Here is a 26,002-nt window from a genome sequence, read left to right on the forward strand (position 1 = left end):
GCACCTACCTACTACTATACCCCATTCGAAGGCAGTTAAATATCTTGCCCATTCAATCCATGTCTCAATTGTCTCAAGGCTTAACAATCCTTTAACCTATCTCCTCCCTGTCATCTACACTGACTGAAGTGGATTTAACAGGTGACATCAATATGGAAACATAGCTTTCACCTGGATTCACCTGGTCAGTCTATGTCATGGAAAGAGCAAGTGTTCCTAATGTTTTGTACACTCGGTGTACTATCAGAGTGGATGGAACGGTAAGTAAGTTCTTTCCTTCTCTTGTCGCTAACAGAATAGAGGCTACGTTTCTTCGCCCTCCCAGCCTTGCTGTGCTCAAGTCACCTCTGAGGAGCCGCGATCATCAGACAGCCAGTTCTCTCACACAAGTCTCTTAAATCACCGTCACGTCAAGGCTGTGAATAGCGGACCAATAAGCTCAATTAACACCCAAATACTCTGAATCCGTGCCCTTCTGGCCACCCGTCACCACCTTCCCGGGGCGGCTTCTCGGTTCTCAGCACATAAGAGAGCACCGCCAGCCCCCGGACCCTAGCCACAACTCGCCAGCCCCCTCCCCCATGTCACACACACAGCCCCCCTCAACGCCCTGGTCACACACACTGACACAGCCCACCTATTTATACATCACAACCTGGCAGCGTACATGGGAAAACAAGGCCACTCTACTATTTGTGTATGTCCAGTACTCCTTTTTCAATCATCACTTTGATGTCTAGGGAGATAAAAGGACATCAGGTGACTTCAGCTATATCTGAGGGTTTCTGTGTAGTGAAAGGTTGACAGACAGGCCAACAAGCCAATCACGTGGCGATTGAATTACATAATTTGCCCCCACTCCCTTCCTATTTGTGTGAAAGTCTGGAAGACTAGGCCATGGCAATCAATGCAATCAGTGTTCTCACAGATCCTGTGAAGGTCCTCAGAGTCTCCCTGAGTCTCCCTGAGTCTTACAGAAGAGGTACAATGGCATAAAGAAAGATACTGTATCAGTGTAACCTCACAGTGTAATCTCTCGTGGTTGTTGATAACTGTAGCCTAGCACCATCTCCAACTGGAGGAAAAGGGCAACAGAGTGGCAAGGGTGCAAAGGGGTAGAGGACAGAGGGAGAGATCGGCTGGAGGACAAGCAGCGGGTGGGACGGCATCTATCTTTGAACCCCCTTCTCACACCCCCTCCCACTTCTGCCCCTTAAGGATTACCAGCAAGTTTGACAAGCCAAACAAGTCCTATTAATAAACTGTGTGTGTGTGTGCTTGTGTGTGTGTATTTGTGTGCACACGCATTGTGTGAGGTCGAGGTTTGTATGTACATGTGCATGAGGAAGGGCTTGGTTACAGAGTCAAATGACATAGGGACCCATGATTTGTGCTCACGTGTTTCTATACTGGACTAGACTCTCAGGTCCTTACACTATGAATGGGGGTAGAGGGCACCTGCCACCAACATTTCCCAGAGAGGAAAGTGGGCTGTTTCCAATCCATATCTTAAACCTTGATAATTATTTGAAAATCAACTATCATATTACAGAGTAACAACAGTAAGAGGATCAACATGCATGTACATCATATGACTGAATGGCACATGGGCAGCATAGATTATTTTAATGAATATTATACAGTGCCTTCAGAAAGTATTCAGAAAATGATTCATACCCAATCACCTTTGGCAGCGATTACTAATGTGTTGCATTGAATTTGCCCCAAACATAACTTCTTTGTATTCAGGACAAAAAGTAAATTGCTTTGCAACATTTTTTGCAATATTACTTTCGTGTATTGTTGCAAACAGGATGAATGTTTTGGAATATTTTGATTCTGTACAGGCTTCCTTCTTTTCACTCTGTCATTTAGGTTAGTATTGTGGAGTAACTACAATGTTGTTTATCCATACTTAGTTTTCTCCTATCAAAGCCATTAAACTCCTGCTTTAAAGTCACCATGGGCCTCATGGTGAAATCCCTGAGTGGTTCTCTTCCTCTCCCTCAACTGAGTAAGAAAACATGCCTGTATGACAAAATCCTGGGAACCATGGGACCAGGGGTGATGTGGAACAGGGAGTGGCTGAGGGAGGCCAGACAGAGCTTGCTGTCTGGCCTGAACACACACCGTGCATGTGGCAATGAAGGCTGAGACGTCAGGAACCATAGTGGGCCACCAGAAGCGTTGTCGGAGGAAGGCCAGGGTTCGACGGGAGCCAGGGTGACAGGTAAGCCTGAAGGAATGAGCCCATTCCAGGACCTGAGTTCATCCCGAATCAGCCCCCCCCCCCCAGGGGTCTCAATACCCCAGACAACTGAAGCCGCAAGACATGAGGTAGGAAGGATGGTGTCAGAGGGTGTGGCAGCAGGAACTGTACAGGCGAGAGAGGGCATCCGGCTTCACCGAGATATTCAACATTTTTATGGTCAGTCCACACCAAAAATGTTTCTTCCGCACCTTATAGCCAGTGCCTCCACTACTCCAGCGCAATCTTGACCGTCAGAAGTTCCGGATTCCCTACGTCATAGTTTCTCTCCGCAGAGTTGAGACGATGGGATAGGAATACACAGGGGTGAAGCTTTTGGTCCTGGACAGACCGCTGGGACAGACCGCTGGGACAGACCGCTGGGACAGACCGCTGGGACAGACCGCTGGGACAGACCGCTGGGGGACTCCAGCGCCGGAAGCGCCAACCTCAACCACAAACTGACGGGACGGGTCCTGATGGATGAGGATTGGATGTGGGTTAGGCTAATCCACCACCGCTCTCACCTTTTCAGGATCCATCTGAACATTCCCCTCAGCGATGACGTATCCCAGAAAGGAGATAGTGGAGCGGTGAAACTCGCACTTCTCTGCTTTCACGAACAACTGGTTCTCCAGGAGGCGCTGAAGGACGTGTTCTTGGGCAAAATGGGAGAAAACAAGGATGTCGTAGATGTAGACAAACACAAAACGATTCAACATGTCACGGAGCACATTATCGACCAGGGCATGGAAAACAGCGGGACCAATGGTGAGCCCAAACGGCATGACCAGGTACTCATAGTGTCCACTTTCAATGTTGAAGGCTGTCTTCCACTTGTCTCCTTCGTGAATCCAAACTAGGTGGTAGGCATTCTGAAGGTCCAACTTGGAAAATATGGTTGCCCCCTGGAGAGGAATGGAGTTGTAATGTGTAATGATTCTTAACAGTGATGTCATTGAAGCCCCGGTTGTCAATACATGGACACAGGGTCTCAACCGTATTTTCCATAAAGAATAGCAATGTGCCGGCAGGGGAGGCAGAAGGGCAAATGGTCCCAGCAGCCAGAGAGTCCTCAATGTACTCCTCCATGGCCTTGTTCTCAGGGCCAGACAGGGAATATAGCCGGCCTCGAAGCGGTGTGGTGCCCGGGAGGAGGTCAATAGTACAATCGTAGGGATGATGGGGAGGAAGGGAGGTAGCACGAGCCTTACTGAAAACCTCCAGGAGGTCCTGGTACTCTGCGGGAAATGCAGAGTAATCCGAGGCTTTTTAGAGCGTGGGGCCAGTAACCGACAGGTTGCCAGATCAAATCCCTGAGCACACTGTCAAAAATCTGTCATTCTGCTCCTGAACAAGGCAGTTAACCCACTGTTCCTAGGCCGTCATTTTAAATAAGAATTTGTTCTTAAGTACTAGGGGGCAGTATTTTAATTTTTGGAAAAAAATGTTCCCGTTTTAAACGGGATATTTTGTCAGGAAAAGATGCTAGAATATGCATATAATTGACAGCTTTCGATAGAAAATACTAACATTTCCAAAACTGTAAAGATATTGTCTGTGAGTATAACAGAACTGCTGTTGCAAGCAAAAGCCTGAGAAAAATCCAATCCGGAAGTGCCCCAGGTTTTGAAAGCGCTGCGTTCCAATGACTCCCTATTCGGCTGTGAATGTACCATCAACGAGCTTACGCTTTCTACGTATTCCCCAAGGTGTCTACAGCATTGTGACGTAGTTTTACGCATTTCTGTTGAAGAATAGCCGTAGGCGGCCACATTGCGTAAGTGGTCACATGGTTGCTCCGAGAGAGATTCTCGCGTAAAATACAGAGGTAGCCATTACTCCAATCGGTCCTAGTGAAAAACGAATTGTCCCGACAGATATATTATCGAATAGATATTAGAAAAACACCTTGAGGATGGATTCTAAACAACGGTTTCCATGTTTTTGTCGATATTATGGAGCTAATTTGGAATATCGTTGCGGTGACCGCAATTTCCGGGCGATTTCTCAGCCAAACGTGAAGAACAAATGGAGCTGTTTCGCCTACAAAAATGATTTTTGGGGAAAAAATTAACTTTGGCTATCTACCTGGGAGTCTCGTGAGTGAAAACATCCGAAGTTCATCAAAGGTAAACGATTGAATTTGATTGCTTTTCTGATTTCCGTGACAAGGTTGCCTGCTGCTAGCAAGGCATAATGCTATGCTAGGCTATCGATAAACTTACACAAATGCTTGTCTAGCGTTGGCTGTAAAGCATATTTTGAAAATCTGAGATGACAGGGTGATTAACAAAGGCTAAGCTGTGTCTCAATATATATCATTTGTGATTTTCATGAATAGGAATATTTTCTAGGATGTTTATGTCCGTTGCGTTATGCTAATTCGTTTCAGGCGATGATTACGCTCCCGCATGCGGGTTTGGGAGTCACAAAGGGTTTTAACTGACTTGCCTAGTTAAATAAAGGTTAAATCATTTTTACTAAATAAAACCAGTAGGAGGACGTCCCAGGGGAGGCTGCGTCACCTTAAGGCATTGTGAGTGGCAGAACGGGCTCCAATCAATAATGGGCTTGTGTCTCTGGAGCCATGAAAATCCCAAAACAACAGGGATGTGGGGAGATTCAGAACAAATTCTTATTTTCAATGATGGCCTAGGAACAATGGGTTAACTCCCTTGTTCAGGGGAAGAACGACAGATTTTTACCTTGTCAGCTCAGGGATTCAATCTTGCAACTTTTTGGTTACAAGTCCAACGCTCTAACCACTAGGCTACCTAATGGGAGTTAGAAAATTCCCAGTCTGGCCCACCAGCGTACTCGTACTTTCTGATGAGCCGGGTGTTTTACTGGATAGGTGGCTATGTAATGCCCCGCAGCACCACAATACAGACAATTGTTGGAGCTCAGCTTACATGAACGTTCCTTAGGCGATAATCTAGCTCTGCCCAGTTGCATCGGCTCCGGAGTGAACAAGTTGCCCGTCTCCGATGATTCCCGAGGGATCTCGAGTGGCTTCAGCTCCTCTCGGAAGTACAGACGTCGGGGACTTCTGGACCTCTTTGGAGATGAGCAAGCAGCAGCGGATGGGCAAGTGTGACCGAGACCAGACCTCCTCTCCCTCCTGCATTCCCGTAGATGCCCATCAATCCTAATGGTTAAGGCAGTGAGGGAATCGAGGTCCAAAGGTAACTCCCGAGCTGCGAGCTCGTCTTTTATCTCCTCCAGCAGTACATGAAGGAAGGTATCGAACAGGGACTCCTGATTCCAGGCACTCTCGCCGGCCAGCGTGCGAAAATCTACTGAGTAGTCTGCCACACTACAGGAGTCTTGATGTAATCCAAGTAGTTTTCAGCTGCCTCTCCCCGGGATACCAGAGAATCGAACACCTTCCTCACCTCTGCCATGAAATCTCCCAGATGAAGGCAAATGGTGGATTGTTGCTCCCAAACTGCTGTAGCCCAGGAGAGCGCCTTTCCAGACATTAGCGTAAAAAATGAGGGAGCATGGGAAAAGAAACGCCCTGCAGGTTCCAGGATCCCCAGCATAACGCTCCAGAGGAGGTAAGCGAGGTTCTCGGAAGCCTGGGTAGGCTGTACAAAACCACCACTGGTAGGGGGATTACTGAGCATCTGGGAGGTCTCCGTTGTGGCATGCTGCCTGTGAGATCGTCCACGGAATTGCTCCAGTAACGTCTTGAAACGCTGGTCGTGACGTTCCGCCAGTGAATGGAGCCCTTCCATTAGGTTCTGAAGTAGCTCCTCATGTTTTCCAATGGTGGCTCCCTGCAGGGAGACAGCGAGACGGAGCCGGTCCGAGTCTGCTGGGTCAGTCAGGGCCAGTTAGTACTATAATGACACAGGGCGAGACCCTGACTCAGACACCGGAGGCAGATGGTTTGAGTCACTGATAATTATTGAAAAGGGGCAGGCCAGAGGCAGGTCGAGGACAGGCAGAAGTTCATAAACCAGGTCAGAGTCCAGAAGGTACAGGGCGGCAGGCAGGCTCGAGGTCAGGGCAGGCTGAATGGTCAGGCAGGCGGGCGGGTACAGTGTCGGGGCAGGCAAAGGGTCAGAACCGGGAGGACTAGAAAAACAGGAGCACGGAAAACACGCTGGTTGACTGGCAACAGACAGAAGACACTGGTATAAATGCACAGGGAATAACGGGAACAAACGGGAGACAGCTGCTGGGGGGTGGAAGCACAAGACAGGTGAAACTGTTCAGGGTGTGACAATTATTGCACACAAGAGTCCATGAAACTTATTATGTGACTTGTTAGGGAAATTGTTACTCCTGAACTTATTTAGGCCATAACAAAGGGTTGAATACCTACTGACTCAAGACATTTCAGCTTTTTATTTTTCATGAATTTGCAACAATTTTGAAAAACACAAATCCACTTTGACAATATGAGGGTATGTGTGTTGGCTAGTGATATAAAAATCTAAACACAATCATTTTAAATTCAAGCTGTAACACAACAAAATGTGGAAAGGTCAAGTGGTGTGAATACTTTCTGAAGGCCCTGTAGTATAATACAGAATCTGTTTAGTTGGGTCTGTTTGTCATATGTCATATGTCTCAGTATAAAAGGCAACCATTTTGCATTGTCCAAACCTCTAGAACCACTGCATTCATCCTCCATTCGTTTCCCCTGCCATAATCAACACATGTGTCTGCCACAAGACGCTGGTTGTGAGGTGTGTAAGGATAAACCTGGGCTTACTTGGGACAGCTAATAGGCTCATCCATCATGGAGAAATGAGACAGGCTCCCCGTCTCTCTTCTCCACCACTAGTCCTCTCCATCTCAAATCCGCCAGCCACTAGTCCGACTGCAGCCAACTACTGTGCCCAAAAGTACATGCTTCAGGGGAATTTATTTGGAAGTTCTGGAAGTTCTGTTACCAGACCAGGGTGTCTTTCTTTCTTATTTTGAGTGAACAAGGGGGCCTTCATACTGAACATAATTTATCCAGTGTCTCGTTTCGGGGGAATAACTCCAGAAATTAAGCGGAGGGAGAAAAAGGGTCACTGTGGTTTTGAAACCTCCAAACCTCAAGTCTCCCTGAGTACTGTATGCACGAAGCTAGAGGGTCTTGGGGGCTCCTATTCATTTCTTGCACCGCTTCCACGTGGATGAAAACAATAATCAATCAATGGAGCCATTAAGGGAACATTACACATTGTTCCCCTGCGCGATAATTTGTTGCCGGTGGAATTTGAACATTTTATATGCATCGTTTGAGGTGGTGACAGCTTGCTGTGAGATTATACAGGGTTTGTGTACTGTAAATCCTATTTGCACTGTCAGTAGCCATGAATATTCTGGACTTGAAAAACATATCTCCTCTTCTACACACGTTGAGCTGTAAGGAAAATACAAATTGGGCCGTGAGCAAAAGACACATTTCTGTTGTTTGCAAGAAAATGTAAAGAAAAGTATTATTGTTCAGTGCAGCCGAGTGCTTGGACATGAGTCAAACATCTTCACTTTCGTGAGGGACACAACATGATTATGCTAGGATGAAAACACTCCGATTTCTTACAATTTTACAAGCAGTTTGTGTGAACCTCTCATGACTCAAAGAACTGTGGTACAGTATGTGCTCACATTTTGATGTATCCAGAGGACCCAGTCTTGGGTTTTTAATGCTTCCACTAGTCTCTTGACAAAGTGTTTAATCTCTTTGAGTACACGCACATCACACGCACATCGGCAGACACATGCATGTCAACGCACGCACGCCGAGCGCACGATACAAGCACACACATAGACAGGATATGTATAACCCTCACACACACAAAATCTGACGAGGAAAAAGACCCCTTTAATTTGGTCCAAAGTGCTGTACCTAGAACTCTGCATGTTTTCCTTAAAGCAGGAAAATCATAAAAAGCCCAGGTTCCTAAATTACTGTCACTCAAAGGGCTCCTTTCTCCTTCTCTTCCACCTCTAGTCCCCAGCCCCCAGACTCTGAGTCTTTCCCCCTTTCCACCGCCAGCAATGGGGTCTTTCTCTTGTTCCTGGTGCTGGCGCTGTTGTATAAACACACAACCTCCCTCATACAAAGGCTCAATTCTTCTCCTTAATGTTTAAAAATGGATACAAAGAGAAACTTGTATGATAATTTTTAGCATATGGTGGTGGGGGCCAAGTCAGACAGTGTTATGCCTTGTTCTTAAAAAGTGTCAAAAAGTTTGGAGCAGAAGAAGTTTGTGTTTTATTCAAGACCAGGCCTATGTCATCTGAATAGAATCTGAGTTGCAGTTTGTGTTTCAACGTGCCTAGATATTTCAGGTTCGGGAAACTCTGCATCTCAGAGTCATATTCTTTGATTTGTGTTGACAGGGAATGCTAGATAGTGCTGCTACATCTAGTTTGGGTGACATGGAGGGAGGGAAACTTGGAGAAAACAAAAAACAACTACAAAAACACAAAGATGAACAGAGTCACTATCCTGATGGGAAGTCTGACAGTCTATACTAACGTCTTCATCTTTGAGTCTCTGATATTTACGATGGTCCGATTTTGATTTGTAGTATCGTAACGTTACCCAAAATACAGTATAGTATAACGGAGAGAATGCAGCCCAACCCAGGAGTTGGAACATGCCTGAGATGGCACTGATATCCCTCCTGCTATGTGATCGCCTGCTGATAGATTGTGGATCACTTTACAGACACTGTGCCTGCGAGCATTACCATAGAGCAACCACAGGCCTCCTCAGAGAAAGCTAGCAGAGGGCTAGCATCAACCATGGCTGCAGAGGTTAAGTGTAGGGCCAGCAGTTTTTCCAGACCACATGAGCTGACCAGTAATGACTCTTAAACGTAGCCGAATACAGGCTGTGACTGCTTGAGCCCTGAAAACCAACCAAGGACAGGGATGAGATTAAAGCTGGGCTGACACACAAAGAAAAGGGTTAAAAGGATAATAATAAAAGGGTGAGTGAAATAAAAGTGATAAAATAACTAGAGACAACAAACACCTCGAGGTTTAATGTGAGACTAAATCAGTTCATTATCTGAAGAGGAGTAAATCCCTTGTTGACACACCACAACTTATATCTCTACCTTTGCAAATATCCCAAATGAATATATTCCAATAAGTCCCGAATGTGGAACAATACACAGCGTTAACTGACGACTTGTGTGTTCGTTCCAAAGTATGGACACCTATGATTGGCAGCACACCCCCACCATTAATAAGGGGTTCATTCTTCTAGGTGTGAGAGTATAAAGCACACATTCAGTGGCAGCCAACGGACACAGAGTATTTTGGTTGCATGGGGACATATAAAATCTACTTTCGACTGTTTCTTCTGTCCCAAAGCCTGCTGGATGCTTTCGTCTAGTCGCACCTCATCCTTGTCCTTCAACCCTGCTCCTGGAAAAAGTAAAATGTTTAATATGTGTACCTGAATTTCTTTCCTCTGACTTGTTCCAGCTAGTGTTTGTATGACTGATTATTGAAACCTCCACATCAAATCCACTATTGACAACCACAGTTATGACATACAGGATTGCCACACAGACATTGCTATACAGAAAGCCTTTATTCAAGAACTTGTTTGTTTCCCCATGGCTAGTTATGCTGTAGTCCACTTATCTGCAGGACACTATATATACAGTACATAAAACTCTCATGCTTATAGAAAAGGCAGAACCCCTCGTCCCTCCACACACATACACACACACACTCACACACTCACATACGCGCACACACACACACACACACACGCACACACACACACACACACACACACACACACACACACACACACACACACACACACACACACACACACACACACACACACACACACACACACACACACACACACACACACACACACAGACACACACAGAGAGAGAGAGATACACACAGACACACACACTTTCATCAAAGGAGAGGAAACTGCTGCACCGGCACAACATGGCATCGCCTGTTCCTAAAACATATCAATCATAAGTCATTGTAATTCAGAGGTGTCTTCATTTGGAAAGTCCCTTGAGCAGTGACCCCTCATGTTGAACACGTCGAGGTGTTCAATCTGTTAGTAACTGTCTAACTAACCGCTCAGAGAACAGACCAGGGCTTTTTAAGGCTTGTGTGTGCGGTGAGGGAGGTCTAGCATAAAGCACGTAAGAGAGTTCCTCAGACCCTCATCCCCCCCTCCCATACACACCACCATAGAGGTAGAGGGAGATAGAGCACCCCTATAACATACTGTACAACACAGGAAGCAGATCTCAGAGATAACAGTGGGCTAAAAGGCTGCAGTTTCAGGTTTCCTTGGCGTAGCATTGCATATCATGGTCTGGTTTTCTACACTCATATGATACAGTAGACCTACAGTATACAAAGAAAGTCTGGATACGCACCTGAGAGAAACGGAGAGCCAAAGAGTCAATGAGAGAGGAAGGGAAGCAAGACTTGCTCACATCCTGACCACTCTGTGTGTTAAGGTGACAGAGGTCAAGCTTATGACAGACTAAAGTGTCTATCCATTAGATATGTCACTCTGTGGTCTATTCTGTTTAGGTGAGTGGGCCCTACAGCTCCGTGTGTCTATGTTAAACCTTCCTGTCAGAGATAGGATCATATCAACGCTGCCCAATATTCAGTCACGGCTCAGGTTGTCATCAGGCCAGACACCCACTTCAGTCTGACGAGTTAAACCCTCCTAACAGTATGGCTATACTAGAAGCTATACTTTGTAGCAAGGAATTTCCAAGATCTCCCGCTGTCGATACAGGATAAAAACAGCATGGTGGTTATAAGCCTATCCAGCACGGTGTCAAAGCTCATTTGTAAGACTCTCCTTCCACTGATTGGTTATCAAGTGGGCTCATTGCTGATCATAAAGTTGCTGATCATAAAGTTTGACAAACTGTGGTCGCCTGGTCTCTTGTCGCCAATGGTTAAATCGCTCAAAGTCTCCTTGCGCCTCCGCCTTCCATTGAAATATAGTGTATAGTACTGTTCTGTACTGTTAGTATGTTCACTTCAAGTAGTTTCTGGCAGAGCTGTACTGTAAGTGCTACGTATGGCTGAGAGTAAACTCCATACAGAGACATCTGTGTATCTCAGTTAAGGAGATTATATGCCGCTGCGCAGGCTGGAGACTGGATACCTAATTTGCTTCCTTGGGTGTTTTGTCCTGGCTGGAGGTATGCCCGGGCTCCTTTGGTTTACTACACGTGTCCTACCCATTTCCTCTGCCGTGGGATTGGCTGCGCCCAAGGCCGGGATTGCCGACCAATCAGAGCCATGGGCGGGAGAGCGTCAGGGGCCGTCAGCCAATCAGGGGCCAAGAGTGGAGCAGGTCATGCTGGGAAACGCGGTTCCTCTAGGTGAGATTGGAGTTGTAATAAAGCTCTAGTATGTCTGAGAGCAGGAAGGCTGAGCTCCAGAGGGGGACTCAATCTGTCAGGGCCTATCAGCGGCGCCCTAAAGCATGGCGATGGCTGCATTCCTAATGGCCCACAGGAGCAACGTTTGTTACAGAGTGATGCTGAGAGGAGATTTGCTACTGCCTCTCCTGGGTTGCTCTCCTCCACTCAGAGGAAGGCCTGCACATTTGTCTATTTTGTTAAGGGTTGGATGAATGGTTAATTATATATAAAAGTAAGTGAGGTTCTATCATACAATTATAACCCAAACTGGATAATCATTACAAGGAAAGGTCACGTTGATTTACATTGTATACAGGCCATAGGGTTGCCACGAGTAACGGTAAACAGGGTAACAGTAAATGGGCCTTTACTCATTTTGTAAATGATGGATCTCTATGGCAAGACGCAACATTCATCCATGTTTCTTCAAAATCTGGCCAGGGCTGTCGGAGATATTGCGTGTGACAAAAGAACGGAGACAGATCCACAGTCCCCGCCCCGATTTCATCCTGGGGGACAATAACTTGACTTGTGAAAGAGAGAACATGTTGATAATATGTGTGGTGGTAATTTGCATTGTTGCATACAGTCACACAACACTACCTTGAGGGTGGCAACAGACTGACATCAGACAAGACTCTCCTTAATGTGCCACACCCACTCCTTCAATACAGTATGTTCCTCTAGGGAACCAATATCCTTCAATGGGTTCCACTATGCGCTATACACTAAATGTAAAGAGGAGCCTATCAGCTTACCCAGATCTCACAGAGTCCTTTCTTCCTTTGGCCAATAAAGGCCACTTTATACAGCTGCGAAGCCTTGACCCTTTGCAGTGGAAATGTCACACACTGCCTGCTCTCAGCACAGCACACATGTATGCTCTGCCTGGCCGCAGTGTGTGTGTGTGTGTGTGTGTGTGTCGGCATCTCATGCCCTCCCTGGCCATAAGGGACACAGGCCCTCTCACACATTCCCACCACTCAGACATCTATGGGAGGCCTAGTGGTCCCTTCTAATGGATGCTAATGCATTCAGAATGGAACAGTGCTTCAGGAAGCAGATTTATCTGGAACTTTTGGCCTAATCTACTTCATGTACGATGATACTAATGTTTAAACTAAGCGTTCGACCTCTAAATCTTCATATAATTGCACTGAGATGAGTTAAAGCTAGTTTGGGCTTGGCCCGGATGGCGAGACCTCCGCAGGACATATGTGACCCCATTCCAGAATCTATTTGTACAGGATTAACCTGCTGATCTGTGATAAAGTGCTCAACTGTTTTCCACACACTGCACATTCTGCTCACAAGGGCATAGGAAAGGACAGAGAGAGAGAGTGAGAGAGAGAGTGACAGAGAGTAAGAGAGAGAAAGAGTGACACTGAGTGAGAGAGTGAGGCAGACAGAGTGCGAGAAGCGAGTGTGATGGCAGCGAAAGCGAGTGAGAGAAGGAAGGGGAACAAAGAGCATATTGTCAGCAAGGGGTGCTAATCGTCTCCCCTCGGGCTGCCAGAGACAACAGGTGAGAGCAGTTTGACTCCCTGCAGGCTCCATGAATCTTTCAAAGGGGGGCTGGAGGCGCCTTGGGCCCACACTGGATGGGAGAGGAGGGCCTGTCCGATGCCAACCCAAACGGCAAATGAGAAAATAGGCCATCAAAGGCTGCTTTCAGAGCTGCCTGGGCCGTGCCATATGTGTGTGTGTATGTGTGTGTATAGTGAGCGGGGAAGGTAAGTTTGTGCGTGTGTGGGTTGTGTGTACGTGCATGCATGTGTGACCATGCCCAAGTGATCCATCCAGAACACCTTTTATTCCAACTTCTCAGCCAAGAAACCCATTAAGATGTCCTTGCCACAACAATACCTGGAATATTGCAGTGAAGGAATGGTGTTATGTTATAAATGGCTGTGAAAGCACATACTTATTATGTGATAATGGCTTGACAAAGCATGTGACTAGAGCTGCTGTCTGGAGAATGCCCTCTTCTAAGAGGCATGGATGGTGACTTTATGGGAGTTGTAGTGGAAAAGAGGCACAGTGGAAAAGAGCACAGGACCGAATAATGTTCTGCAGGACACGAAGAGTCAACAATGCATGCTGGGATAAACATAGGAAGGGAAGCCAACAGACCAAGTCCAGTAACATCTGGGCTCAGTGTGTGTGTGTGTGTGTGTGTGTGTGTGTGTGTGTGTGTGTGTGTGTGTGTGTGTGTGTGTGTGTGTGTGTGTGTGTGTGTGTGTGTGTGTGTGTGTGTGTGTGGTTTCTCATCACCATTATCATTATCATATAAAATGGTCTAATGTCTATGTCTTCATTCATCTGTAGAGCTCACTACTGTGTCTTTGCTTGCCTTCGCATGTAAAATGTCAACCAACAGAACTATAAATATGAGAGATTAAATGACACATAGTTTAGATATGTGGTATTGGTATGTTACCAGTTAAAGTATTTACAACAGGCGTTCGGCTACAGTGATTGAAAAGGCAACTTGAGCTCAGTCGGACTCGGAACTTAAATACCAACTGATCGACAGTCTTATTGAGACAGCACCACAGAGCCCAAAGTAGTGATTCTTAAATTAGTATGTCTGTCAAAAAAAAAACCCTGAGGGCAGTGTACTGCAACTGACCTCTCAACTGTAAACTTAACAGGGGACTGAGGATTAGACCTGGGTTCAAATAGAATTTGAAATCATTTCAAGTACTTTATCTGAGCTTTATTGAGCATTCCTGGCTTAACAGCCTAGTAGATTATTAGCCAAACTGGCAAACCCCGCCCACATGGCACTAATGGTAGGCTAGAGAAAATGCTCAAAGTATTTGAATGGCTTCAAATAGTTTTTGAATCCAGGTCTGGGGCACGATACTGCACTGTCTTAAAGGGTGGTTGAGGATCATCAACTTTGGCCTACTTGCTTTCAACCGTGGGCATGGAAAACAGCTCAGAGAAGGGATGAAATCTATTTGAGCACAGAAAATCTGTAGTTACAGATGAAGACTTTTACAAAACTTATTAATTGAATTTCCATCAAATTTCCTGAATGGACTGGGATTGAAATTAAAGTGAAATAGATCTGTGTATTTCCACTGTGAGGCTGCCTGGGTCATGGGTATACAGTGTTAGGTTAAGTGAGGCATAGACAGGTGAGGGGACAGGATCTGAGTGCACACACACACACACACACACACACACACACACACACACACACACACACACACACACACACACACACACACACACACACACACACACACACACACACACACACACACACACACACACACACACACACACACTCACACACATTGGGAGGTTAAGTGAGGTATAGACAGGTGAGATGTGCACACTGCGATGGCCTTGGATCCAGTCCAGACTGCCTGCTGTGCCAACCATCAGTCACATTACTATGGCAAAAAAGAATGCACTAAAGCACCACATAATTAGATTACAACTGGATACACTCTTAGAGACACGTAGCACCTGACAACTTATATTACTGTGTGTTATGGTTATGGGAAACAGATCCAACAGGGAGGAATCTTACCTGCGTCCAAGACACTATTACTATCCCTCACGTACGTACGCACACACGGACACGCACCTACACACACGCACACACACACACATACACACACTTAACCGCCAAATAATGCTCTGCTAGTAACCCCAGAGGTTGCGTTTAAGTAGATTAACACATGCACCATCATTTCTCAGCACTCAGGAAAAGGAGTATATGTCCGATAAAATGTCCTATAAAATGTTTCCTTAATACCGTATCTCTATCATTATATATCCTCTCTCACTCTTTTGATGTGTTGTTCCTCTGCCACCCTACAGTCTGGAGGCAAGACACTGCAGTAAGCGGTACACTGCAGTCCACTCAGATTTCAGGATGCAATAACTTTTGATGAGCTCCAACCAACCCGTTTCCTTTGGATTTGGTGCTTGTAAGTGACAGGTGATGGTGGAAGAAGGAGGATGTAATTTTGGACATTAGTAGAGCGAGGATGCAGTGTGTGTGTGTGTGTGTGTATATGTGTGTGTGTGTGTGTATATGTGTGTGTGTGTGTGTGTGTGTGTATATGTGTGTGTGTGTGTGTGTGTGTGTGTGTGTGTGTGTGTGTGTGTGTTTATTCGTGTTTTTTCTGTGACTCCCAGGCCTGCTACTCCTATCTCCTCCCCACCCTGGCAGGGGGCTCTGGGGTCTGGCTCCATGGATACACCATACTGAGCCTCTGAGAGGAAGCACGTCAAACACAGACACCATGTTTCTGTTGGACGGCACGGAGGACTTCACTTATTTGTAGAAATGTGAAAAATTCGAGCAATGAAGCTGGAGAAATTGAATGTAAACCAAAAGCTAAACAGTTCCCCTGTGGTAAAGTAAACTAACTGGAGTGTCAGACAGGGAGCCATGACCAGCCCTCTTCCTCCTCATCCTCCCACGCGATTGGCCTGGGCTCTCCTTTGCTCTCCCTCTGGACAGACAATAGGCTCTGTATCTACTGTTCAGCCATTTCTCACCTGTACTACACGCTCATGTGCATATTATACACACACACGCATGTGCATATTATACACACACACACATGTGCATATTATACACACACACACATGTGCATATTATACACACACACATGTGCATATTATACACACACACATGTGCATATTATACACACACACACGCATGTGCATATTATACACACACACGGGGCAAACACAGACACACACAAACATGCACACTGATTCCTCAGGAGGAAAATGGGGTTATATCACACGCGTGATAACACGTTAATCCTGAAGACAAGCATGTACTAAACACATATCCCAAATTACACCCTGTCCCACTTTGATCTCCAACACCCACTGCCACAACAGAGGTAACAAGTGTGTGTCTGTCTAAGTGTGTGTCTAAGTGTGTGTGTGTGTGTGGGGGGGGGGGGGACAGGAGTGTGCAGCAGGGCCGCGTTGGAAGGCCACAGTTGCACTACTCGCTCTGAAAGACCCTGGGACTAAACATTGGCTGAAGGTCGTAGGCGCCTGGTAAAAACATGTTCCACGAGACCTGACGACGGGTTGATGTTGTCAACAAGTCGTCCACAGATGACTCCCTCATCTGCCATTACGTGTGATGAGGCTCTGGTTGTGTCTTGGGTTTCCATCTAAACCCCTTCTAATCCCACAACAGACACCCGCCAACAGAACATCTCAGTCCTGTTAGGTCGCCTCTCTCAGGATTTAGCACCGCACATGTTTATGTCCCACACATTCAAAACCTGTTCACAAATGTGTCTGTGTTTCGCCAAACTGTAAGACTTACACGCCAGAGTTTGGGTTTCAATCCATTAGTAAATGATATTTATCAGATTAAAAATGGAGCCCTGGCAGTAATATGTTATGAAAACATAAACTGCTGGACATCTGATCTGAGTGTTGAATGGGGGAAGATAGATGTAATTAGTTTATGGTAGATGATATCTGTATTGTGAGTATTGAGGCAGTTGGAGGTGAATTCACTAGGGCAAAAGACTGTGACATTAAACATACTGGCTCTCAAATCAAGTGGGATAAATTCAGGCAGAGAAAAGGGGCACTTGAGGTTAAATGTAAACTGATTTTACACAGATTATACAGGGAAATAAAAAAACATTCTCAAATAAATATATAAAAAGCATTCATTATTTCTTTGATTTTCTACAATTTCCTATTGCACATATCACCTTTCCATTCAGCATACACATACCACAAGCATCCCCAATCCCTTAAAAAATAAGAAATAGAGATTTACACTAACATTACAAATCAAATGTCACTTCGAGAAGCTCAGCGTAACAAAGACACAAGCACAAAACAGGACCGGCTTTTGATTTAACATTCTTCTGAGATCCATTCAACTCCTACACAGACTATAATAAACTGTCCATACAGACACTGAAATCCTCAATGATCATCTCGGTTTCTCAATTCTATTAACATACTTAATTAGTAAGGTGCATTATGATGCGCACACATTCTTAAAGGCCCAGTGCAGTCAAAATGATGTTTTTCCTGTGTTTTGTGTCATATTGTACAACAGCTGATGAAACTAACACAATTTGATCAGTGTTATTTCCTGTTAGTTGCTTGTTGAAAATACAATCGACACAGGACCGAATTAGCAGGTTTGCAAAGGCAGGAGTTTTGGCTTTCCCGGTGACATCACCAGGCGATAAATGAATGAATTCACCAATAACAAAGAGAGTTCTAAACTTCTCTGCCAATGACAGCTAATTTTCAGTTTTCCCCTCCCCACTCAGACCCCTCTCAGACAACTTGAGAAATAGTAATTTGCTAAAATGCTATTTTTGTCAATTTTAATGTAATACTATTACAGGTGTTACCAGAAATAATTTGATATTGATATATAAACATCTGCATTGGGCCTTTAAATGTAACTAATGGGCGAAAATAAGCTAGCATATACATTGTTATAGTGCACTTGAAATAAACCCTACATAATACTATTAAAAATAGCTTATGAGACTGAACCCAGTGACATCCATTTTATATTTATTTATACATTTGTTCAAATATGGTTTGGGAGTTTGTTGGTCATTGGGATAGATTTGTGAAGGAGTGAGAGTTAATGCTCTCTAAGGCTTTAAGAGTCAAAGCATTGCAATCCAATAAAACCACAACGCACAAAAAAATGAACAGGTGATCTCAGCATATGCATTTTAAAAAGGCAAGATGTTACACGCAGGTCAATACAGAGAAGAAGGTTTTGTGAATATCCACATATCTAGATATCTGAGGACACCTTGTGGTAGAAGCCTGCTACTGCAAGTATGCCAGTGCCTGTAAAGCACAGTTCCCATTCTGGCTCTGGTCTAGCTCTTTGCTGTTGATTATACCACAGACACTGACTCTGCTCAATGATACAGGCAAAATGACCTATAGCTCCTTATCGATTGCTGATATCATCGTAAGTGCTGTGGTTTATCATGATCATTACAATGTAGGAGAGCAGGAAGAATCGTATCCACAAAAAAAAGGTGTGAAATGGTGGAAAACGTTCCTTGACCTTGGCCACTTCACACCTTTTTTTGTGGATACGATTATCGTCACAATGTTCTTAATGAGATAGCTTTGAAAATGACAAAAGTCCTAACTATAGTATAGAGGAGCTTTTATAAAAGCGTGCAGGATTTAGATTTCTTCTCCTCGTCGTCATATCCAGGGGCCGACTCTTTCCTGTTGGGGTCGTTCAGCTCGTCAAAAAGTCCGCTGTCAATCATTTCCTGTTGCCAAGCAATGGGCACTGCCCCCGTGTTGAATTCCTTGAAGAATTTGTCATCTTTGTCGTCAAACACAATGCCCTTGATCTCTGAGAAGTCTTTGATGTCCCCCGTGTCTTTGGCGTAGACCACGTTGGGCTTGGGAACCCAGGGTGGGTCGATCAGCCCCGCCTCCAGTCGAGGGAAGTTAATGCTCTTGAACCACTCATGCTTCCTTGGGTCTTCGTTCCTGGATGAGAGAAACACACTGAAGTCAGAGAAATATACATTCCCCCCAAGTCCACCTGACCTGATACCTAGAACCAGGTGTTTTTCCTGAACATGTGACCTGACCAGAAAAACCTCTAGAGGGCCCTAGAGTTGTTCCTGGTTTGCCCATGTACTCAGGAATATCTCTGGGCCCGAAACTGCGGTCAATTCTTACTTGGTCCTGCATCCCAGACGCTTGTCAATTTTCTTCTTGAGGAAGAGGTCGATGATGGCCTTGGTACCCTCGTCAAAGTTCTTGTGCTCGTACTTGCATTCATCCTCGAGGGTGCGCCGTGCCACCTCCTCCTTCTGCACCTTCTCCTTATAGTCCTTGAAGGGCAGGCGAGCTGACACCATCTCGTAGATACTGCAGCCCAGTGCCCACCAGTCCACTGACATCCGGTAAGGCTCTTTCTTCAGGATCTCTGGGGCCATGTAGCCACTTGTGCCAGCCTGAGGAGAGGGAAGAGGAGAGGAGGGGAGGGGAGAAGAGGGGAGAGGAGGGAGATGTGATGACAGAGAAGGAAACAGAGAAAGAGAAGTGAGGGTTTGCTTACGCCTAGTTCTAGGGTTCCATACCATAGTAACAAAATGTTCAGTGTTATATCAACTGTGGACTACAGCACAATACTTTGCATAGTTGAGCTAATCAGTGGCATAGCACAACTTTTGATTGATTGAGTGATTCATTGATTCAACCCTCACATATGCCAATGTACCCTTATGCTCACCATGCCCCTTATCAGGGACTCTATATCCCTGAATTCTACCAAAGCTCTTTCGTAACATCAGCACCACATGCCTGCACCAGGTTTCCCCTGCACTAGCCTCCAGTAAGCCCTCTATCCTGGCCATGCCCCCCCCCCCCCATGGAAAAACAATGTTTGAATTTTGGTTTTAGTTGACACCCAAATGTCACTGCACCTTTCAACCATTTAAAAGCACAGCAAAGTTCAAATGGGAATACAATGTCAGATATTTAGTTTTGTTTTACACAACAGATTCATGTGTGATCACTGTGCTTAATCTAATAGCAGAACCAAATGACCGGGATTGCAGTAGAGATAACAAAAATACATGGTGCGAGAGATCAATTCCATGATATCTTGAACACGTAGACTATATGATTACATCAGAAGAGATGTACAGATACAGTCATCTCAAAAGGTGGCCATGGATGTGTTATTCATTGTGAGGTTGAATGTTACATTAACTTGTAAGAAAGCCTTAACATTAAGCTATTTACTGTATTACAAAAGTCATTGTGTTTGGTTGACAATGCAACCAAATATCAACATTTAAAGGATAGTTCCTGCTTGGATAGTTCCATCTGAGCCACTGGCTTAATCCAGTTCTTTCACTTGTATTTTTGGTTGAGTTGGAAACATGAATTCTACATATCATTTGTTAACATGTTGACAAGTTAATTGGCTATTTGTTATATTTCAGAGATTTATCTTCTTATTGGATAGTTTAATTCCACTTTGTCTACAAATTAATGGATTCACGTCTCCATCTCAACCAACAACCAAAGATAAAGAACAGGACTAAATCAAATCAAACTTGAAATACACTTGAAATAAAGTGTGATTTGATTTAGTCCTGTTCTTTAACTTAGATTTTTGTTTGACAATCCAACATGTAAATTATTAATTTGTCAAACTGGAATTATAGCCAGACTAAGTCAGTGGCAAAAATGGAATTATCCAAGCAGAAGATACATCTCCTTCAAATTGTGATATTTGGTTATGTTGACAACAAAGGATAATTCAATATCACTAAATAACATACAATTTGAAATCAACCAGAGCCTGAATCCCTAGGCCTATTGTGTTGTCTATTTTTAGTTGAATTAAAACAACGGCTGTTGATGACTTTGCTAATGCTATATAGGCTTAAATAGCATCATTTGTGATATGAGTAATAAAGTATGGTCACATTTAATTTGCTTTGTTAAACCTAAACCCTTTGGAATGACTTCAATAACAACAGTGAATCTATCTAGTTTTTAAGTTGAGCTCTCTTAATATGGAGGTTGCTAATTGAGTGAGTGTGTGTTTGTGCGTGAGTGTGTGTGTGCGTGTGTACAGAGGTTGCTAATGGAGAGTGAATCTTATACAGTGGCATTAATACAGGTAACGAGTGGAGGACAGAGGATCCTCTTAAAGAAGAAGTTACAGGTCTGTGAGAGCAAGAAATCTTGCTTGTTTGTAGGTGACCAAACACTTATTTTCCACCATAATTTGCAAATAAAATCATTAAAAATCCTACAATGTGATTTTCTGGATTTCTTTTCTCATTTTGTCTGTCATAGTTGAAGTGTACCTATGATGAAAATTACAGGCCTCTCTCATCTTTTTAAGTGGGAGAAATTGCACAATTAGTGGCTGACTAAATACTTTTTTGCCCCACTGTACATAATGCTGGAAGGGCAGTGTACAGTCAGTCATTCCCAAGATAGTACATTGGTAAAAGTCAGTGACAAATATCATAGCTGGGCTTGGTTAAAACCCTGGATGGGAGACCAAAGCCTAGTTGTAGACAGATCAAGTCTCCAGTAGGAGATGCTGCCCAGCCTAATGCTTTTTATCTGATAGTGGACATAGTGTTGAAGATCTAATGTGGTTTTAAAGCTACAAATTCAACATATTTTATACATGGTTTGTCTATGTTGAAATTGTGTTACCATGATGACATAATCCCGTGGTTGAAATGTCACCCTCAAAACAACAGTCGATTACTTTTTTTTCAAAATCTAATGTATTTTCCACATAGATTCTACATCACAATTTACAAGTTTACAAATTATGTTGAAACAACATTGATTCAACAAGTTTATGCCCAGTGAGATGGTAATAATGTAAAACCCTGGTTATGGATAGATCCCTAACCATGGATAAATACTTATCAATAATACCATGTCATCTCACCCTACTCTAAAAAAAAAATCAGTCATTGTTGTTAATGTACAGTCACAGTAAACAACAAGGATGACGAAATTCATCTCAGCCTATCAGAGCCCTTACCTTTTGATTGATGGTCTTTTCGCCAGGGAGCTCCACGGCCAACCCCAGATCCGAGAGTCGACATTGGCCGAAGCTATCCAGTAGCACGTTCTCTGGCTTCATGTCTCTGTATGCTATATCCATGGAGTGCAGGTGGAGGATTCCTGTGGTGACCTGTGCAATGTAGTAATTGATGCGGTCTATTTCTAGGCCTTTTTCGCCAATGTTGTAGATGTGGTACCGGAGGTCGCCGCCATTCATCAGGGTCATGACGAGACACAGGTGGGTCTTAGTGTCGTAGGCATAGGACAGGTTCACCAGGAACAGGCTGTTGACCTTCTCCAGGATCTGTTTCTCCAGCAGTGCCATGCCTTCACCATTCTTCTGCTTCAGACGCTTCTTGCACAGCTTTTTGCAGGCGTACATCTGGCCTGAGCTCTTCACCTGCACGGCACACACCTATGCAGAGAGAGAGAGGGACTGAAACTAATGTCTGAGAAATGTATGATAAGATCCCCAAGCTATCACATAACCCAGCTAGCACAAAACATTCAGAGAACCACATGTTTCTTAGAGCTTGGTGAGAGCGTGGTTGTCCTATGGTTATTTAGCATACAACCTTCCCACAACTTTATGGGAATGATGCAGGATTGATGCTTGGCTTTGGAACATTCTCAGCACATTTAATGGTCGACTATGGGCACAAAAAATGATCCAACTCCCCCTTTCAACATTTTTAAGCAGAATTGGGATGTGCCTTTGGTGATTTGTCGATGTGTCATTCAGTTTTTTTTGCACAAAGCGACCGCTGTAGCTAGTTCGCTAGCAAAGCTAACCACTTCAGCTTGCCAGGAACTCCTCCAGTGTGTGTGGAGGTCATTTCACAGAATTTGTTTTTGGACGGAAGTTGTAGATATTGGTAAGAAATGGCATTTCTCTGTGCCACCAGAGACCCTCTGGGTTCGCGCCCAGGCTTTGTCACAACCGGCCACGTCCGGGATGTCCGTGGGGCAACGCACAATTGGCCTAGCGTCGTCCGGGATACGGGGGGGCTTGGCCGGTAGGGATATCCTTGTCTCATCGCGAACCAGCGACTCCTGTGGCGGGCCGGGCGCAGTGCACGCTAACCAAGGTTGCCAGGTGCACGGTGTTTCCTCTGACACATTGGTGCTGCTTGGTTAGGTTGTGTATCGGAGGACGCATGACTTTCAACCTTCGTCTCTCCCGAGCCCGTACGGGAGTTGTAGCGATGAGACAAGATAGTAGCTACCAAAAACAATTGGATACCATAAAATTGGGGAGAAAAAGGGGTCAAATTTTTAAAAAGAAATGGCATTTCTGTTGCCAAATATCTTATTCATCCATTTTGTTTTAAGCTTTAAATGACCTGGTAGGATGGTGCATTGATCAGTTATGCAGATTAAAGATGTTCATTTTAGCATTTTTGCCCAAAGTCAACCTTTAAGGAACTTGACAAAAAGTATATTTTCTTGGTTTTTCATTGCTTTAACAGAATGTTTCCTAAAAGTTCAAACATGGCAACATTTAATTCAAATGTTGGTAATGTTCTAAGCACGGTCTCCAACTGGTTTGACATTGGGAAGTTTCTCAAATAGTTCAGAGAACGTTAAGAAACAACATTCTCCTGGGGGAATATTAGTACTTCAACATAATGTTTCCTACAGGTTTCATCATGGTTCTCTTTAAAGTCATGTTCTCACATTGTTCTGAGAACGTTAAGAAACATTCTAAGAATGTTATTTAAAACATATACATTCCGTTCTCAGCATCAACAAAAACCCACGCCCACTAATTGCCCACACCTGAACTTAATGAGTGCTTGTTTCCTTTGAAATGGGGTATCTTTGAATAGATTAAAACAGCTTTGTATGAGTTCAAAAAAACATGGCATGCTAGCTCTATCCTGGTGGCACAGTAGACTAATTCCATGGACAGAGAACAGAAGAATCTCATTGATGCCGTGCCACAATAAAACATAACCGTGTTTGTATGATTAATACCTAAGGAAAGGAATTTCCACGTGCTTCCCTCTGTGCTTGGAGACCAAAAACGTTAATCCAAACTAAGCTAGCAGTGTTATTAAAAGTGTTATTGGCTGTGACCGGGAGTCCCATAGGGCGGCGCACAATTGGCCCAGCGTCGTCCAGGTTAGGGGAGAGTTTGACCGGGGGGACTGTACTTGGCTCATCACACTCGTGACTACTTGTGGCGGGCCGGGCGCCTGCAGGCTGACTTTGGTTGTCAGTTGAACAGTGTTTCCTCCGACACATTGGTACAGCTGGCTTCCAGGTTAAGCGGAAGGGTGTTAAGAAGCGTGGTTTGGCGGAACATGTTTCGAAGGACCTTCCCCTCTCCCGAGCCCTTTGGGGAGATGCAGCGATGAGACAAGATCGTAATCGGAACGCAATCGGATATCACGGAACTGGGAAGAAAAAGGGGGTAAAATATAAATAATATTATTGAAACATGTTCTCAGAACGTTAATAAAACCTCCCAGGAAAACTTTCATGTAACCATAGTAAAACATTCTCAGAAGCTCCCTGCAACCTAAAAATGTACATTCTCAGAAGAGGTGAAATTTTAAATTCTGTTCTCAGAACTTTTAAAAAACCATTGTTTTACCGGTCAGGAAACTTATGGCTTCGTTCTCAGAACCAATTGCAAACAAAAACATAACATTTCCACAACTTCCAAGGAACCAAATGTGTTAGCTGAGCAGTATGCAGTTAGATGAGGTACAAACAATTATCATTTTTAGGGACTTCTTTATCATCCCTTATCATTAGTATTTGTACCATTCCAATTCTCACTGTAACTGTTGCATAACCTTAGAAACAGTGCTAAAACAGTGTTCAAGTTTACATTTTACAACTGTAATATTTCACTACTGTTGCCAGTTAGGCAGCTGCACTGCAAACTTTTTGATGACTTACCTCTCCAAAGCCTCCCTTTCCAAGGGTCCTGAACTCATGAAAATACTTATCAGTGATTTTCTGTTTCTCGTACTCTTTCCACTGCAGGAACTTGTCAAAGTTAGGGCTGGTCTGGTACTCTGTGAAGGGCTTCTCCTTCAGGTACTCCCGTGTGGCATCCTTCACCTTGCCCATCATCACGTCTTCAAAATCCTTGTCCGACACGGCCTTGCACTTGTCCGCTACCTCTCCTGTCAGGTAGGACAGGAAGCTCTTGGACTCAGCCTTGCAGAACTTGTTGATGATGTTCGTCCTCGACTTATCTTTGCCAGCGCCTTCCGCCAGATCCCAGTCGATTAGCTCGTCCAGGAACTCTGCAGCTGCCACGTACTGCGGGTTGGACTCCAGGAGGAACTTCCGGAAGAACTTCTTCCCAACGGGCTGCCTCTCGCAGAGCATCTCAAATTCTTTCCCCACTGCGGCACGGATGGACACGCACTGTTCTGGCTTGGGCAGGGACAGGCTGCGCCGCCTCTTCCTCATCTCCTTTTCGTCGCCCCCCTTAAGGTAGGCCGTGTTCGCCACCAGATTATCCAATCCCCCCATGTCACACATGTTGGCTGCTTCTGTGTTGGGTTGTCCCTCCTACACCGTGTGGCTGAGCAGGGAGCTAAGGCTACTAAGGTGCTGGAAGGGGGTGCTAAGAATATGTTCTTTCCCTGTAGTGTGTCCAATTCTCTCCAGGTCCCTGGTGTGACTGAGCAGCTCTGACATCTGCGCCACACCAGAAGACATTCTCTGACTCAATCACGTAATGCTTCATCTCGAATTAAAAAGCACGAGGGATTTTCTCTTAAGTGTTTGTGTGCTCATTCACGGGCGC

The 26,002-nt window shown here is 44.7% G+C and overlaps 1 protein-coding gene across 1 annotated transcript; it reads right to left on the bottom strand.

Moving 5' to 3' along the window:
- Positions 1 to 18,338: 18,338 nt before the first annotated feature.
- On the bottom strand, positions 18,339 to 25,734 carry LOC135546274 (rhodopsin kinase grk7a-like). The gene is made up of 4 exons (XM_064974567.1): positions 25,141 to 25,734; positions 22,208 to 22,645; positions 19,357 to 19,634; positions 18,339 to 19,161 (listed from the first exon to the last, which is right to left on the bottom strand). Exons 1-4 carry the CDS (start codon positions 25,732 to 25,734, stop codon positions 18,825 to 18,827), a joined length of 1,647 nt encoding a protein of 548 aa, XP_064830639.1. The 3' UTR covers positions 18,339 to 18,824.
- Between the last annotated feature and the right edge of the window lie 268 nt (positions 25,735 to 26,002).

The sequence above is a fragment of the Oncorhynchus masou genome, chromosome 9 (genome assembly GCF_036934945.1).
Source record: "Oncorhynchus masou masou isolate Uvic2021 chromosome 9, UVic_Omas_1.1, whole genome shotgun sequence".
Classification (NCBI taxonomy): domain Eukaryota; kingdom Metazoa; phylum Chordata; class Actinopteri; order Salmoniformes; family Salmonidae; genus Oncorhynchus; species Oncorhynchus masou.

Coding starts and splice junctions, on each gene's coding strand:
- LOC135546274 (XM_064974567.1), bottom strand. CDS start 25,734: ATGTGTGACATGGGGGGATTGGATAATCTGGTGGCGAACACGGCCTAC. Junction 19,635..22,207: donor AAAAGACCATCAATCAAAAG/GTAAGGGCTCTG, acceptor CCCTCTCCTCAG/GCTGGCACAAGTGGCTACAT. Junction 19,162..19,356: donor CGTCTGGGATGCAGGACCAA/GTAAGAATTGAC, acceptor TCTCTCATCCAG/GAACGAAGACCCAAGGAAGC.